Consider the following 13,639-nt stretch of genomic DNA (forward strand, 5'->3'; position numbering starts at 1 on the left):
CAAAATGAAAAGCAGTGTAATGAATTTGAGACGGTCTCTCGAAGATATGAAAATAAACAATAGTGGACTATACCGGTCAGGTTAAGGAGTTCACAGGACTTGAAAAATCTATACATAACGTACCATGTCGGATTAAAGTTAGAGAAAGAAAGAGAGAATCCGTAAGAGAAGACGCAATCCCGAAAATAAGCGTGTCATATGAGTAATTTATAATGTCTGCCTCATGGTGCTTCAATCACGGCATTTGCTGCTGGTGTTATTTTTTATCTAGGTCAATGTCTCCAAAAGTACATTTCACTGCAGGGAATGTATGATTGTCACACATTTGCACATGTACACACATACGTATACGTATGTGTCATAATGATGTTTTAAGCTCGTATGTTGGAACTTAACAGCTTTTTCCGTGATGGAGGAAATGTTTACTTTGATATTTTTTTCGTTGACGAATTTGTTTAATTATTATTACGTATTTTTAATCGAAATAAAACGATGCAATCTTAATATACAAGCGTTTATTTTTATGTTGAATAATTTTGAATAAACGAATTTAAATGCCATTGGTATGAAAGCAATGAGCGGATACAGAACTTTTCCCGACCCTCTCCCCTTTCAGCAGTATAAAATCTAAAGAACTGTACAAAAATTGCCTATTATGTGAATTCAAAATCATTAACTTTCTGCAATACACATACAAAATATTTCACGATTCCGTGAAGTGTAGTAACCATTTTTTCTATTATTCTCTCTGTCAGTATTCTATGTAACATCGAAGAAAATGTCAGCTGCATGAAAATGCATAGAGCTGAAGACATCGACGCAATGTATCGAGGGGGGTTTTGCTTTTTGGCGTCAATAATTTTTTTAGCCCTGATTCGTTTAATCTGCTTACAAATAACAAATGTATCACTTACCATTTCAGTAAATGTACCCTCATAGAGTGTCAAGTTGTAATTTTAAATTAAAAGGGTGAAAATAACACTTATAACAAAATTGCAACATGACTGTTATCAAATTGTTATTTTTGTATTTTTTTTTAATTTACCACTTTTCACTTTCCAAAGTAAAAACAAATTTTAACAGTTTGATTAAATGATGTGGAAAGCGATACCAAACATCATCTTTATATCTCCACAATTAATCGTTTAAGTCTAAGTAGTAGTCCCATTTTCAAAAAACAACAGTACTGGTATCTGGTTTTCCAAAGATTAATTGAAGATGAAAATCAGACATTGGAGTTTTGTTAAACAACTATCATAACGTTCAATCGTAAGATAATCGTCGGTCTTAAGACAGTTCTTATTTCCAAATGTAAGAAAAATATAAGATTTTCATCCTGACAGAATGACTATATCAATATCTAAAAAAAATATGTTGAAAAATTCGACAAAACGAAAACAACAAAATTGTACAATGTACAATGTAGTTCATAGTACAAATATTTCTAGGTTTTTAACAGTTCAGACAAGTTGAAAGAATTTGAAAATGTGTTTTTGACAAGTGAAGAACAACTAATTAAACGTAATCGTTTTTCACATCTTAAGAATAAATATGTAAGTATGGAAGATTGCAACGCACACTGTGTATAGCAAGATACAGGACTCACAGTTCTATGTTATGTAAACAAGGCTCGTGCCTTGTTTGTGTTTACATAGGTTCAATATACCTGTAAAAAATCTTTTACAAGCGGATTTGTCTTTCTTCTTATTCATTCATTCGAATAAAAGATTAATGGTAAGTAAATTTGTTTCAATCTCTCTGAAGGTTTTTTTTTCTGTTTAATCTGATATATTAAAAAACACGAATTGTTCCGTAAACAACGATTGGTTACTCAAAAAGTCGCATTAATGGTAATGTCACATTATGCTGCACAGAGATTAAGCTCTAATACTTAAAGTGTTTTCCCAAAATTATGGTAGTTATTTTCTATTATTTACCTTAGATCAACAAATAGAGGACATTGTAGCAAAACACAGTGCTTCCACAGGGACCAAGCCCGTTTTAACATTAATTTCATTGTAATCATAAATAACAATTTTTTTTTTTACTTATGGTTACATTGAAATTAATGTTAAAATGGGCTTGGCCCCTGTAAGTGTTACGACGACGTTTTGACGACAATCTGTAGATGTAAAGGTTATTATTTTTGTCGGATAGGTTATTGTGTTTTTCAAAATATGAATATATCTGAAAGATTATCATAAGACTTTTAGTGATTGATGCAGTTAGGCGATTGGGTTATATGAAATCTGATGATTTTTGTTCTGTTAATTTTTTGCCAGTAAGATTTGATATATTTTTCAAATTTAGAACTAAATTGTATGTTGGTTTATATCGATAAAATCAAAGTATTCACTAGATGTCCATAAGCACCCAGAGACAATGCTAAATGAAGTTTCATCTAAACTGCCTTGAAAGGATTACAAACAATAAAGGGCTCTATAGTCAATCACATAGTATGTTTAAAGACATAATTCTGAATTACTGCGAGTACTTGTACGATAATGAAACAAGGTTAAGTGGTCAAGATTCAGCCGATATTTAATCTATACTAGGATGATTAACACATTGTAACATATAACAGACATTGCCACACACCATTCTCGTCATTAATGTTCTATTTTACGGAAAAGAAATTGTCATTTCTTACCAGTTTTGCGTGCAGTTATAAGCGTAATGGAAAATGAAATTGAAGTTCTGTAGGTGTAGCAAAAATATTTTTCTGTCGCAATCTCATAGCAACTTTAAGTCCAAATCCCCGTGCTTTTCATTCCCCGAACGATGCGCATTAGAGGGAATGAGAATCCCGTAAGCGTCGGTAATTTGATCGGACTTTAACACCATTTTCACAAAGAGTGCCAAATCTACACCAAGGAAAATTGTTGTGCGTAAATAACAAGTAAGGTAACATTATAAAAAAACTAATACATGTACAAAACTCTTGGTTTACTTACAGCCTTACTTATACTGTCATTTTCATATACAAACCATATCTTTGTTTTCTCGGATACGATATTTCCATTGAAATGTTATATTGCTAATCTCAATTTGCAAATACCCTACAAATGCTCTGATATATATATATATATATATATATATATATATATATATATATATATATATATATATATATATATATATATATATATATATATATGTTGAATTTTAATCGTTTAGATTTTTACTCACTTATATCGATGAATTGAGATGGCAAGATGGAAAATAATATACACGTTAAAACAATTTGATTTTTTTTTAATTTACCATTGGTTCAAAAGAAAGTTTGTCTAAAAAGATGTCTCAAATCTCGTTAAATTAGGGTTGCTTTTTCAAGTTGTAGCCGACATTTTTAAAATATGACACGAGTTCCTTTTTCTAGCTTGGGTGGACATTTTTAAAGATATATAGATTTTAGGCAAGTTCAAAAATAATATATTGTTAACATGATAAAAAGTTATAATATCACATGTTGACTCTTGTATTAAGTGGGTAAATGCTGAAAAAGTTGAGACTTGCACCACTGGATCAAAGTGAACAGTCTAATGGAAAATGTTATCGATCAACGTTTCTGAAAACTGAAAGTCTGCCTTTATCTGTTGTGTATTCATATCAATAGTTTTCAGGCATCTTTAGATGTAGAAATCAGTTTTAATATTCATAAACTAAAAACCCACCAAACAAATAAACACCATAATAGCAATAAAGCTACAGACGCACAATAGCTTTGTCCATCAAACAATTTATGTATGTAGTTGGAACGCAAACAAGAGAAGTTTTATTTCAAATTAATTCTCATCTCCATATTAAATGCGTCAAAATAATTTCAACATATCCCACTGAAAAGAATATAAAAAAAAGCTTACACTGCCTGCAAACGAGTGTGGTTGCATTCATTATTTTACATGAAAGAGCCTAGAACTTGTTTACAGTTTGCTGAATGTATCATTTGTCCACAAAGCTATTCAGACTCTGGTAATTTAACATGAAATGGTAACACAATCTTCCACAAATACGTTTTACGTCATCTTATTTATCATGAAAGACCATAAAAAAACGGAAAAAAGATCATTTTTACTGTGAATTAATCTCACTTCTATCAATTTATATCCCTTTTTCCCTTACGAGACCAGATCTTTCGGATTCCATTTAAAAATTCAAGAAAGAACGTATAATTTACTAGTCAGGAAAGATTTGAAAACTAAAAAGCAATAAATTATTTTTAACAATCTATTTCGATTTTCTCGATTGAATTCCCTTACCAAATATTCTTTTAATTCTAATTTAAGAAAAAATATAAAAGATCTAAATTTAGTTTTCCCTCTTTAGTAATTGGATTTGTTACTCAAAATATGTCAATATCCAAAGAGCTATTGATCGCGCCTTTCATTCAAGTTTTGAACCTTAAACAGTATTCGAAACTAGGTAAATTTATCCTCTGATTTCCATTAATCATAACGTATTAAAGGAGGAAAGGGAAGTCGATCATTTCTGAAGTGCATGTATATATATAATCTTATTAGCAGAGTTTCGTTTCCTTTTAAAACATGTATATATCTTCGTATACTTTATGATTGTGTTATTTGTAGTACTTTGAGTAATCTGATAAAAACATAAGATCAGTGACTGATACCTAAATCTCTGCTGTGTGTAGAGCGTTTTTATGTGACAAAAAATGTACAAATAAGAGATAGATAGATAGACGATGAGATAGTTTAATTTCAAAATCAGGTGATCGTGATTTGCATAATCTTGCTAAACATAGTGTAGCTTGCGTAGGTATATTAATATAATGTGAAGAGTTGAACTTGTGATCAGCAGTATAAATTGAGGTTAAAGACCAGGTGTAATCAAATCAAAACTTTTATTAAACATGATCCGTCTACTTCTGTGCTGTCTATACTTTGTGGCAAGCCTTGCGCAGACCCCTGGGTGGAACCTACTGTTTGGAACTTCAGTATTAAACGAGACCCACAAATATCCACTATACTTTGACAACCCCGTACCAAAATGGATTAAAGGCTCACTGGTTGGTAATTAAAATAAAATTACTTAATAACGAAAGAAACTGTTTTTCATATTATGTTGTGAAACTTTTTAACGTTAAATATGCGCATTTGATTTGTATTTTTTTTTAAAGATTCGGAACGGACCCGCGAGGTATGAAATGGGAAGACGGTCTTTCCTGAATCTTTTTGATGGCTTTGGGAAATTGTATTCGTGGCAATTTCCAGGCAATGGTTCAGCCTTCTTTTCAGCAAAATTTCTTGGTAGTGAATGTTACAACGAATCACTGAAAATAAATGACATAGCCCCCTACCAGACATTTGACGACCTGGTTCCGCCCATGAGCTTCTTTGATAAAGAACTTGCTTTGCATCACGGTTTAGACAACATGAACATCAATGTATATAACTTCTCTGGAGACTGCGTCGTTCTCAGCGACACCTGGAAACTGTATGTGGTAGACTGCTATACTCTGGACACAGTTCGTCCGAGCAAACCAGGTATTCCGGGAGTAGAAACCGGATTTCCTTATATAAGTATAATGTCTGTGGCACATCCTGTTAAAGAATACGGCAAAAATGACCACCTCACCATTCTGCAGAGCTTGAACATTTTACCCGATATGCGTCATAAATTTACCTTAGTTCGAACAAAATCGGCCGATGTTCGTGAAAAGATTGCCGAATGGGAAGTTAAAAAGATGCCTTATCTGCACTCATTTTCTACCACAGAACGATACGCTATTATTTTCGGATGTCCATTTTACATTGATATTGAAAAGATGTTGAGATACTCTCTCCCAAAATATAGCATTTCATTTCATAAAGACGAGCCAACTATAACATATGTTATAGACCTAAAAACTGGAAAGGTTGTAACGATGGAAACAGAAAATATATTTTCCATGCATCACGTCAACGCTTACGAACTGGACGACACCACCCTTGTAATGGACGTAGTCTCTTATCCTGATGCGTCGTTGACAAGTTTTTTCGAAATGGACATTTTGATGAACAAGACACGACGGGATAATGTGCCCTTTAAACCTTATCTAAGAAGGTATAAAATAGACTTGAAAGCCTCAAAAATGACCCCCGTGTCATTTGACAAAAACCCAAAGTTTCCTTTTGTCAACATGCTAGAAGTTCCTACTATTAATGAGAAGTATAGGTCAAAACATTACTGTTTCGTATATGGCGTTGTTTTCAAGAGCGACAACAAGATATGGGGCAATTTTTCTTTCGTTAAAAAAGACGTCTGTAACGCGTCCGGAGATTTGTCGTGGTCCATTCCTGGTCACTATCCTATGGAGGGTTGGTTTGTTCCGAATCCCGAAGGCTTGTCCGAAGACGACGGTATTCTCATGGTGCCAGTTCTGGACGGAAACCTTGGCAAAAGTTACATTTTACTCCTTGATCCAAAGACAATGAAACCGATCACCAAAGCCATCGTTCCTTTCCAAGTTCCTTTTCATTTTCATGGTAGATTTATTGAAAATGTATTTTAAGACACATAAAACTTCAGCGCGTGTTTGACATAATTTTTTTTTTGATATTTCTGTGTGTAATGTATTCTTAAAATTGAACATATACAATTCAGTAGTTTAAATGATTAAACAGTTTTAATTTCGTACTATGTATGATTATTTATGAATAAAAACAAACAGTATACAAAAAAAAGTTTTGGTTCTGGTGTTTTATTTCAAGACTAGAAAATAAATGGGCTGTTACAAGGGGTCACTTTGTCGCCTATCCTATTGAATTGACCAATTAAATATTTTAAATCAATGAAGGACAAAGTTTTATTTTTGCATTATGCGTTTATTTTGTTTCCTGATTTGCATTGGTTTACATCAAAACGTGTTTCTTTTGGTTTTATTTTGTCAAATTAAACTCCCAAAGATGTATATTGCCATTTCCATCAACATCTAATAATTTTTCTCTGATAATTTTTCGAGAAAAAAAAGGGAGGGGTCTATTGAAATACAAAGAATAAATAATAAAAATTGTTCGAATAGACAATTTCCCTCTTAGTCCTATAAAGCAGGAATGACTTTCAAATATGTGTCAATTCATGAAACAAGATTAACTAAAAATTAAACAATGGGTTTTCGTATCCTTTCTGCACTCAATGCAATTGATAAATGTCCGGTGTTAGAGACCTTGATTGTACGTGTTATCAAATGATTGGTATTGATGTACGTCTGCCTTTCGATACTTTGACCTATTTATACACATTAAGATAAACATAAATTCAATACATGCATGTTATCTTTAATGCGCTATTCAGATTCAATGTCATATAATGATATAAAATAAACAATACACGAGGTGCCATATAAACTCTCTCTCTCTCTCTCTCTCTCTCGAACTTATTGAGGGATCGAAATATTTTGTGTTTACTAATTAATTTGTTTTCATAACATGGTGATAATAGAAATTTACAGATATATGTATGTATGCTATATGATATGTAACCTTGAACTTCTACTGATACAGGTTTGAAATAACTGACGTACATGTACATCTGTGTACATACATCCATTGGCAATGAGTTAGATACGGCGTAAAACAAATAGAGATAACCGTGTTACCTACATGTACTAGAAAAAGTTTTCTTGTCCAAAAAGTAATAAAGTATGGTAGATAGGTAAATTACCTATCTTAATATTCGATTGTCGTTTTCAAGCTTACCGACAATTTATTGCAAAATGCGATTTTGAACTAAAAATAAAAGGTATCATATATAGTGTCTTTAATAAGAGGGTATGCACTGACCTTGAACAGAGGGTATGCACTGACCTTGAACAGAGGGTATGCACTGACCTTGAACAGAGGGTATGCACTGACCTTGAACAGAGGGTATGCACTGACCTTGAACAGAGGATATGCACTGACCTTGAACAGAGGGTATGCACTGACCTTGAACAGAGGGTATGCACTGACCTTGAACAAAGTTTCAGGGTCTAAGTCAGAGTTCGTAAAATGAAGTCATGTCCAGACCGTATGATCTCTCCCCGCAGACTTATCTGTATAATACTAAGTCTTCATAAGAAATTGCTTTTGGGTAATGGTTTGAAATGAACTAGCACCCAAATCATGGATCAAATGTAGAGGCCAAAACGTGTCTTCTTAAATTCCAGTTTTTGACTATAATATCCCTTCTATTTCTTAGGCCAAAGCTTGCTCTATTTACCAAAAAAGACTGTTATGAAAGAATGTGCATGGTCTTTAATTAAAATTCTATATCAAATGCAAAATCAATTTTAAGCTAAGCCATTTTTCATACTAAGTTCAACCCTTTAAAATGGCCACCTTCTAAATGATGTCTATTTTCTTTTTACTTCATTCAGCAGGAGACTAGTACGTCCTCTCTTTGAGAAATCCTTCCATTTTCTACACATTTCAGTAATCAGATATGCGATATCGCGTCAACATGAGTAAGGATTATGATTTTTCTCAGTACTAAAATGCAAACTCAGGATACTTAGAAGTGACAACTAGGAAGGTGCCAGTAGAATTCTACTTAAATATTACGCGTCTAGTATCAGATTCACGTACAGTCATTGTCAGATACAAATTAAGTAACAAGGTTTTCTGTTTCAAGTTTTAAACACGTACATGCCCACCTTCAGTATGTAGTAGTAGTATTTCAGTACGATATGAACGATAACTCGATGTATAATTTCAAATGAATGTCAAAATATCAAATTGTAATGTTAATGTAATGCAATGCTTAAAGTACTGCCAAAAGTTAATTTGATTGATTATTATATTTTAAAAACAAAGATATGTAATTTTACAGAGCAAGTAGTTTCTTATAGCTGTATATTAATAAATACGCACATTTTTTTTCTAATATGAATTATTGGACTTTTTCGACAAGACTTAAGCAAGAGATAAAATATTTAAAGATAGCATTCGTTCCATCAAACTCTACGATGCATTGTGTATCAATAGTCGAAATAATTGGATCCAAGCAATATTGAACTCTGGAGTAGAAATTCGACTGTAATAAAAATGTCTAAATTGCTCGAACCATTTTAAATCTGACTAATTTCAATGTATTTATAAATACATTTCCTTGAAAACAATTATGCTTCTGCATTTACTTGACCATGTTGTTAATTTCAACTGGTGATATAGTGGAGTCTCCCTTGTCACTCTAAATATGTATGTGCTGGCACGATAAAAAGCATCTCATTGTTTCAAGTGGTATGGTTACGATTTTGGTCAAATTCTATTTTTTTTGAAGTATTTTATTTTTTACAATACTTCAGGAATGTATTTCTAATGATCAATTAAAATTTGAGAGTCATTCGTGGAGTAATAAGCAAGATAGAGGGCTGACAATTCTTTGTCATGTAAACAAGGCTCCTGATCTGTTTTTGTTTACATACTAGGTTCAATATACAAGTAAAAATCTTGTTTCCATCTCATTTGTCAATCTTTTTATGTATTTCAGCGTAGATAAACAGTTTCTAACGTTTAACACATTTATTTTAGGTCTAAAACTAGATTTTTATTTCACGTTTTTAATGTAAACAAACGCCTTTTTACATTGGAGAGAATTTTAAGCTCTGTAACTTGCTTATAACTCAACGAAAAACCCTATAAATTTCGGTTGCCTATCAAAAATGCCGAATTGTAAATATAAAAATCGGTCAAAGAATTTTGACCAAAATCGTAACCATGTATGCCTCTTTAAACATAGCATGCAAATTCTCCAAGTTGTACATGTATTTTTAGAGAGAAACTTCAAATTAAAAAGGAACGTACTTGGTTTGATGGTAACATATATGTATCTATCAAAAGTTTTAAGAGCCTTTTATAACGTTGACATTTATCTAGTAGTTAATGACCGTTTTGATATGGACAATATCGTGCGGGTGTATTTATAAACAAGAGGCCCATGGGGCCACATCGCTCACCTGAGCAACAATAGGCGTTCAAAAGATATTGTGCCATATGGTCCCTCGGTAGAATAACAAAAATAACTAGAGCAAAGCTCGTTGCAAAGCAACGAGTGGGTCTTCCGTTAATGTCGGAAGTAAAGCTGGAAGTTCCTGTAAGAAGCAGAGCTCTTAAACCGATAACAAGAGTAACTCAAATAAAAAGATGAAAAAAATCGAATTATTCCTGGTACGATTTAACAAAATCCGAATGATTTTAAGTACGAATTAACAAAAACCTTTTTGATTTCAAGAACGACTTAACAAAAAAAATCCGAATATGTTCAAGTACGACTTAACAATAATTTTTGGTACGAGTTAATTTTACTATAAACATTACGCTATTTTTTCAAACCAAGGACGCGGAAACAAAATTTCCGGAAAAATCAATTTTTAAACCCCGATATCTCTGTAATGCATCGTACGATTTTTAAACGGATTTCAGTTTCGTACTCAGCATGAAAATTACTGTAAGATACGTACGTTTAATCTTTAAAATCAAAAAACATGAAAATTGAAAAAAAATGGTTTTTCTTCCGGTTTCGACCGGAAGTGTCCGAATTGAGTTTCCAGCCTTATGTCATAAGTAAAATGGTAGTTCTTCCTTCCCTGTAAAACTCGTGGCTTTATCTTGAATCAAAAAGGAGAAAAGCTCCGGACAAAATCACTTTTTAAAACGTGAAAAACGTCAATATCTGACGAATGTGATGACGTCATCAAATATTTTTTTCATATCATAGAGATCTTTCAAAAACACATATATCCTGAAAATATCAAAGCAATCGATGCAAGCGTTTTTGAAATAATTGAGTTGGAAAAAAAATAAAAAGAATAATAATAATAAGAACTAGAGCAAAGCTCGTTGCAAAGCAACGAGTGGGTCTCCCGTTAATGTCGGAAGTAAAGCTGGAAGTTCCTGTAAGAAGCAGAGCTCTTAAACCAATAACAAGAGTAACTAAAATAAAAAGATGAAAAAATCGAATAATTCCTGGTACGACTTAACAAAATCCGAATGATTTTAAGTACGACTTAACAAAAACCATCTTGATTTTAAGAACAACTTAACAAAAAAAATCCGAATGTGTTAAAGTACGACTTAACAATTATTTTTGGTACGAGTTAACTTTACTATTAACATTACGCTATTTTTTAAACCAAGGACGCGGAAACAAAATTTCCGGAAAAATCTATTTTTAAACCCCGATATCTCTGTAATGCATCGTCCGATTTTCAAACGGATTTCAGTTTCGTATTCAGCATGACCAACTCTACAAACATCGTAAACATTTGAAATTGAAACGAAAAATTCGAAAATTCGAAATTTTTAAAACACTTCCGGTTTAGAGCGGAAGTGACGGAACCTAAATTCCAGCCTTATGTCCAAATAAAAACGACTAATGCTTCAACACAGAAAATTCCAAGTCTCTATCTTGAAGCGTTTTTTAAAAACGCCCTGGACAAAATCACTTTTTTAAAATTTAAAAATTGACGTAACGTTGAAACGGAGGTAACGTTGTAGTTGAAAATTTAACATTTTTTAGGGACGATGATGCTTCATAATCCCTGAAAGTTTTATGTCAATCGGTTGAAAACTTTTTGAGATATTAAGCTTTAAAAAAGTCAGAAAAATAAAGAAAAAGAATAATAATAATAACTAGAGCAAAGCTCGTTGCAAAGCAACGAGTGGGTCTCCCGTTAATGTCGGAAGTAAAGCTGGAAGTTCCTGTAAGAAGCAGAGCTCTTAAACCAATAACAAGAGAAAATAAAATAAAAAGATGAAAACATCGAATTATTCCTGGTACGACTTAACAAAATCCGAATGATTTTAAGTACGACTTAACAAAAACCTTCTTGATTTTAAGAACACCTTAACAAAAAAAATCCGAATGTGTTTAAGTACGACTTAACAATTATTTTTGGTACGAGTTAATTTTACTATTAACATTAAGCTTTTTTTCAAACCAATGACGCGGAAACAAAATTTCCGGAAAAATCAATTTTTAAACCCCGATATCTCTGTAATGAATCGTCCGATTTTCAAACGGATTTCAGTTTCGTATTCAACATGACCAACTCTACAAACCTCGTAAACATTTGAAATTAAAACGGAAAATTCGAAAATTCGAAAATTTTAAAACACTTCCGGTTTGGACCGAAAGTGACGGAAACTAAATTCCAGCTTTATGTCCAAATAAAAACGATCAATGCTTCAACACAGAAAATTCCAAGTCTCTATCTTGAAGCATTTTTGAAAAACGCCCTGGACAAAATCACTTTTTTAAAATTTAAAAATTGACGTAACGTTGAAACGGAAGTGACGTTGTAGTTGAACATTTAAGATATTTTAGGGACGATGATGCTACATAATCCCTGAAAGTTTCATGTAAATCTGTTGAAAACTTTTTGAGATATTAAGCTTTAAAAAAGTCAGAAAAATAAAGAAAAAGAAAAATAATAATAATAGAAAGCAACAATAGAATAACAAGAGGGTCTTCCGTTGGAAACGGAAGACCCTAATAATAAAAAGAAACAATAGAATAACAAGAGGGTCTTCCGTTGGAAACGGAAGACCCTAATAAGAAAAAAAAGAAACCGTAGAAAAACAAAAGGGTCTTCCGTTGGAAACGGAAGACCCTAAATATTGTCAAGTATTCGAATTTTACACTTATTTTTGCATACACGTAATCTTTGACATTGTACCTTCATGAAATACTATTTTTACCAGAATAAGAAAATCCTTCGCAAGATATAAAACTAAACATTTGGTAGGGGTATACTGGTAAGTTGTTAACTTCCTATTCCCTATATTTTTGTTCTAACCCCCCCCCCCCACACACACACACTTACACACACTTTGTAAAGCGATCAAAATATATGAGAGCATATAGGTACATTTTTTTCATCAACTACATACTAGTTATTGTATTTTTAAAAAAATATAATAGTTATCGTATTTAATTTTTAAAATCCTACATGTATAGATGTGAAGAAGAAAATTGTACCTCAATGTGCTCAATTCCTCAAATTAAAAACATTCATAAATTTAATTTGTCTTCTCCATTGTAATTAAATGACTGTTATTTACCTTGCGTACAAACCAGGATAATTTTCCGCTGTGATATTTTCTTAGGAATAGCGATAATTACTTTATCCCCGCAACAGAAATGTGTCAGAACTATGAAAACTGTTTTAAATATGTCGTTTTTATTTACTCGTGTCTGAAAAATTATCAAAATTGATGTAGATTTCATATTATTTATTGTATAAAGAGGGGGCCCCAGAGAGTAGGTATACACATTCATTCACATATACATTCTTTTATTTTGTTTGTACAAGTATTTAACATACTCTAATTCATGTAGAATTTCTAACGTTCAACCAAAATTTCAGCGTCAATCGTAGAATTATTAGCAAGATACAGAGCTCACAGTTCGCCTAGGTTTGAGTCATTTTGTTCACATAAGTTTATTACATTCAGCTTAAGATTTTTAACTTGGTATTTCCTATTCAGCATTTAAAATGGAAAAAAAAGAATGGCCTAAGATTTTAAATTCTTTTATTCACTCAAGACAAGTTCACTGGTATTTGAGGCTCAAAATGAGTTTATACAAATGTACACAAACACAGTCAAAGATCACATGTACAGTAGGAGTAATAATGACGAAAGAAGGTTAAGTTTACAAT

General features: G+C 32.2%; 1 protein-coding gene across 1 annotated transcript; it reads left to right on the plus strand.

Annotated features, from left to right (window-relative positions):
• Positions 1-4,728: 4,728 nt before the first annotated feature.
• Positions 4,729-6,654, plus strand: LOC105321989 (beta,beta-carotene 15,15'-dioxygenase). Its single transcript, XM_011420493.4, has 2 exons — positions 4,729-5,026; positions 5,138-6,654. The coding sequence occupies exons 1-2, from the start codon at positions 4,871-4,873 to the stop codon at positions 6,509-6,511; spliced, it is 1,530 nt and encodes a 509-aa protein (XP_011418795.3). The 5' UTR covers positions 4,729-4,870; the 3' UTR covers positions 6,512-6,654.
• The last annotated feature ends 6,985 nt before the right edge of the window (positions 6,655-13,639 follow it).

This window comes from Magallana gigas, chromosome 9, assembly GCF_963853765.1.
Source record: "Magallana gigas chromosome 9, xbMagGiga1.1, whole genome shotgun sequence".
In the NCBI taxonomy this organism is placed as follows: domain Eukaryota; kingdom Metazoa; phylum Mollusca; class Bivalvia; order Ostreida; family Ostreidae; genus Magallana; species Magallana gigas.